The 5,203-nt window shown below is 48.5% G+C and overlaps 1 protein-coding gene across 1 annotated transcript; it reads left to right on the forward strand.

Annotated features, from left to right (window-relative positions):
- The first annotated feature begins 2,388 nt into the window (after positions 1–2,388).
- LOC123242069 (mortality factor 4-like protein 1) lies at positions 2,389–3,669 on the forward strand. Its single transcript, XM_044669561.1, has one exon. It carries the CDS (start codon positions 2,389–2,391, stop codon positions 3,667–3,669), a length of 1,281 nt encoding a protein of 426 aa, XP_044525496.1.
- The last annotated feature ends 1,534 nt before the right edge of the window (positions 3,670–5,203 follow it).

Consider the following 5,203-nt stretch of genomic DNA (forward strand, 5'->3'; position numbering starts at 1 on the left):
AAGGCAAAAGACAATGTTATTTAGATCCATGGCCTAACATGTATTTTCCACTCAACTTTTGTACTCTGTATGTGTTATTGATCATTTTTAGCACTGAGAGAGAAGGCGGCTTAGGGAAGAAATTGTATGCCTCAAAGTCAGAAGAACTGGATTCAAATCCCCCTTTCATGCTGGAGGCAAATCTTTAAGTTTCTGATAAAGTGCATGGACAGAGGAAGCATCCGAACTGTACAGTTTCCCATGCTAACAAATATCCCTTCTAGTCCCTGTCCCTATGTCAATTCATTTACCCTTGACTCCTTCTTGAAGTTCCAGGAAAGGAAAAGTGGAAGTATTGCCTGAAAAGTTGTAGCCAGGATGGGATGATTCGGGCTTTGGTTCACAACACCAGATGGAATGGGTGTGAAAGTATTGGCAGTCATAGTCAGACAAGGTTGTTCTGGGGTCCTTTGGAGCAGCATTTATACCATGAAATGAACAAATATTACAAACCAGGGCTTGATTTCTCATTTTGATTGTCTAGATTTTTAAAAAATGATGAAAAATTTCAATACTATAATGCATATTAATCTGAAAAGAGTCTTACTTCCCCAGAACTGGATGTTAAAACATCTCTAGCACCCACTGCTTCTGGTCCAGCCTACTCATTTTACAGATAAGGACACTCAGAAAGGTGGTGAGTCTTCCAACGTTAGGCAGACATAAAGTGACAGAGGAAGGATTTGAACTCTGGTCTTCCTAACTGTTAATCCAATATACTGGCTGTCTCCTTGGCTATTCTCCTTTAATTTTTTTTTTTTTTAAACCCTTGTACTTCGGTGTATTGTCTCATAGGTGGAAGAGTGGTAAGGGTAGGCAATGGGGGTCAAGTGACTTGCCCAGGGTCACATAGCTAGGAAGTGTCTGAGGCCGGATTTGAACCCAGGACCTCCTGTCTCTAGGCCTGACTCTCACTCCACTGAGCTACCCAGCTGCCCCCTTCTCCTTTAATTTTTGAACCTAAGTTTTCCCGACTATAACCTTGGCGGTTCAACGCCTTCAGATCTTTGTTAAAAAAAGTTTTTAAGTCTAAAATAAAGTGTTATAATATGATATATTGAATATAACATTTCAGCATATTATAATATGGAACATATTAATATAATAAATATAAAAGAATAATATATGTAAAATAAATAAAGTATATTAAAATAATAAAGGTGATAATATTATCATATTACTTGAAGATCCTAAATACAAAAGCATGATTGGTTGCTTCAGAGGTGACCACCCTTCCCCCTCCCCCCCATTAAAACTTCACAACGTTGATTTCTTTGAAAAATGAAGCTTTAGTTTTCCAGGTCAAAGCAATTCAGCCTAGGGCGTGGCTTATAAACAGTGACGTCAGGGGTTGCGCGTGCTTGCACTGTCCTGGGGAGGGGAAGGTTGTGACAGGGCAAGGCACACTCAGGGCTTCAAGCTTAAGGTGGGATCTGGCTAGAATGGGGGGGTGGCGGGAGAGGGGTGGGGGAGTGGGTGTGTGCTGGCGCCACTCCGCTCTGGGGCCCAGGATCACTGTTGCTGGGTGTACTTGGCTAAATTAGAACTGTGTGCAGTGAATCTTGTAAACCGGCGTGTATCAAACACCTACTGTTTGCCAGGCAGGTGCCCTTCGAGCTCTGTCTCCCGCTTCATTTGTATCTCCCGAGCTTAATAAATATTTGTTTGCTTGTCAACCACCAAAAAGCAATCCAAAGCCTCGGCCAGCCAGGAACTTACTTTCTTAATGGCCCCACCAGCAAATACAAAGCATTTATGTAATAAATATGGAGTCTTTGAACATCAGGAGCAATCTGGAAGGGTCTCCGGTTGGACTTGTCATTAAAGCAGGGGCCTGAACTGAGGAGTATTCCAAGAAGAGGGAAAGAAGGGGGGAGAGGAGGAGGCATGCGCCTGCGCAGCACAGATGAGGTGAAAACCCCCCCAAAGTTCTCTCGCCCAAGGTTATTTGGGGTCATGCTGCATGCCTGTGAGCCTCGAAGATCCTTCGCCATTGGCCAGAAAAATGGAGGAGCAGGGAAGGATCTTGGAGAGCCTCAGCAACAGGGTTGGGATAAGTGCTTGGTATGGCGCCTGCGCGGCTCTGCTCTTTTGCCATTGGCTGAAGCGGGATTCGAAGGGCGGAGCATGGGTAAACTAGGTGGCTTCTGTGTAAGCCCTGGGGCAGTCTGCTGAGCCTCGTGCACTGCTATACCTCGTGCACTGCAGGCGAGTGTTCCAGGCGGGCTGTAGCAATTCTGTTCCAGACCCTGAGAAGCAAGGCTGTGCTGACCGTGACCGTGACCGTGACCGTGACCCAGATCCCAGGTTGCTGTTGGTGCCTGCAGTTCCACGGATCCTGTTTTCCTGATGCCGCCCAAGGTCGCCCAGAAGATCCAGTCCCGGCCAGGATCCCAATCCCAAAGGGACCTGACCCAGGTGGGGAGCTCTGAGATCCAGCCCCAGCCCCAGGCGCATGACCTAGAAGTCCCAACCCTGCTTAGCGCCCCGGGGGTCCAGGTTCTGTCCCAGCCCCACGTAGGAGGAATCCCTGAGTTAGAGCCCCAGCCCGAGACCTCCTCTGAGATGGAGCCCCAGCCGGGTCCCTCCTCCAAAGAGCCCCAGTTGGAGGAGGTGCCCCAATTTGAGGAGGAGGATGAGGAGCCCCGACCAGAGGCCGAAGCCGTGACTGCCCAGATCCTGGGTGAGTTGGAGGCGGAGGCGGGCATCCCGAAGCCCCCGTTCCAGGTGGGCGATCAGGTGCTGTGCCTGCATGGCTCACTGTTGTACGAGGCCAAGTGTCTGCGGGTGGCAGAGGCAGCTTGCGGCACTGAGGCTGAGGCCGAGGTGGGTCCCCTTACCTACCTCATCCACTACACGGGCTGGAATAAGAACTGGGACGAGTGGGTGTCCGCCTGCCGCGTCTTCCAGTACTCAGACGCCAACCTGGCCCGGCAGAGTGAGCTGCTGGTGGCACACCGGGCGCGCCTGCCGCCCCGCAAGAAGAGGCGCGGGGCCCTGCGCGCCCGGAAGACCCCTGGCCTGCCGGGGGACCGGGTGGCCCCGCCAGCCGCTCGCCGGAAGAGGAGCCGCGGTGGGCAGCCGAGTGCCCAGGCCCAGGAGGCGGCCAGCTTCCGAGAGGAAGTCAGGGTAGAGATCCCCGAGTTACTGAAGCCTTGGCTGGTGGATGATTGGGACCTGGTCACCAAGCAGAACCAGCTCTACTACCTCCCGGCCGCGAAGACTGTGGACTCCATCCTGGAGGACTATGCCCAGGCCAAGGCGGCCCCCGGCGTGGCCGAGGAGACGGCCTTCGCTGTGGTGGAGGTGGTGGCCGGCATCAAGGAGTACTTCAACGTGATGCTGGGCACCCAGCTGCTGTACAAGTTCGAGCGGCCGCAGTACGCGCAGGTGCTGGCCGAGCACCCTGGAGTGTGCATGTCGCAGATTTATGGTGCGCCGCATCTGCTCCGTCTCTTTGTGCGCATCGGGGCCATGCTGGCCTACACTCCGCTCGATGACCAAAGCCTGGCCCTGCTCCTCGGCCACTTGCACGATTTCGTGGGCTATCTGGCCGAGAATTGTGCCACCCTGTTCAGCGCCAGTGACTACGGGGCGGCGCCCCCCGAGTACCACGACAGAGTCGACTGAGAGCCTCTGTAACAGGGGGCGCTCAATGGACTTTGCGCCCCGGGACCCTGCTCTCCCCGCAGCAGAGAGCAGGTCCAGGCACAAAGTAGGGACTTAATCAATGTTGGGTGGTTGGGATCCGGCGGCTACAAAGGGTTTGGTTTGAGACTAAAAACTCAAGGGAGTAGACGGCTGGGAAGCCGGAGGGTGGGGGAAGGGCAAAAGGAAAGGGTGGGGCTGGAGGAGGAGGAGGAGGTATTGGGAGGTGGGGGGAGTTTAGCTTCAATTCTTAGAACTTCGGGAATAATGGGCCCTGGCCAGGACATGGCGGGTGGGACGCTTCTAGGTCTACCTGTTTCTTGGCGGTCCAATTCTTAAAGACAGGAGGGATAAGGGAGGCACTTGGGGGAGTCGGGCCGGGATGTTTTAGCCTCAATTCTTTGAATGTCTGTAATAATGGTCCTAAATGGGCACATGGAGGGTGGGATTGAGCAAATGGCTATTTGCATTCTTGTGTTTGAAGTTCTTTAAGACTAAGCACTTATAGATCTTCTGTATGTTCATGATGTTACAAGGTACTCTTGACTGCCTGTGTGTTAAGGCTAAAGATTTTCATTTGTACTTATTTAATTTTTTATTTTGGTGGTGGTGCAGAAGTAAATATCATCTCTGAAGCTGGATTGTTGTTCACATTTTCTCTTTGCCCAGATGATTAAAGAATGAACATTTATTTATTTTAAGTTTTTATTTTGAATATTTTCCCATAGTTACATATTAAGAATGAACATTTATGTTTATGCTTCCTTTATTTGTATTCAAATGCTCTTTCTAATAAGATAGAAATTCATTATTGTATATCTACAGTATTCTAGGAAAGTTGATAATTTTAGGAATTGTTTTATAAGTCTTGGAAATAAATCATTTTTTCATTGAAAATGCACACTTTGTTCTGTTGTCTTTTCTTTGTATTAAAATTTTGACCTTTGCCACCATCGTTTTTAGAAGTTATATATTTAATATATTTTTTCTTAAGCACTTAGTAATGCTGTTGAAGTACCTCCCTTCAAGGCTAGATTGACCTGCTCCTTACATGAAACATTCAGTTCCACCTGCTCCAGTTAAATACTATCTTCCTACCTTGTAAGGTTCTTATGAGGATCAAATGAGACAATTGTAAGCACTTAGCAAGTACCTTAGAAACAGAAAGCACTACTTAAATGTTAACTACTACCAATATTTTTTACAATAATACTAATTATTATGGATATCTCTAGGATGGATTCCAGGGTCTTTATAGGTGGGAGGTAGAAGAGTAGATCCCAGTCCTCCACCAGATAATCAATATTGGATATTAGATATGATGATTTGGAAGCCCCAAGACCTGACTTGTACATAAATTCCCTGGCCTCTCAGTCAAATACTTAGAATCATTGTCTTAGGGGAAAATAAAGTTATTTTTTTTTTTCCATTTCATTCATGCTTGGGTCCTTTACCAAACCATTTAAAACTAAGAGCCCCCTAGATGTTTCTAGGGCTGTTAAAAATTGCTATGTAG

This window comes from Gracilinanus agilis, chromosome 3 (assembly GCF_016433145.1).
Source record: "Gracilinanus agilis isolate LMUSP501 chromosome 3, AgileGrace, whole genome shotgun sequence".
NCBI classification, from domain to species: Eukaryota; Metazoa; Chordata; class Mammalia; order Didelphimorphia; family Didelphidae; genus Gracilinanus; species Gracilinanus agilis.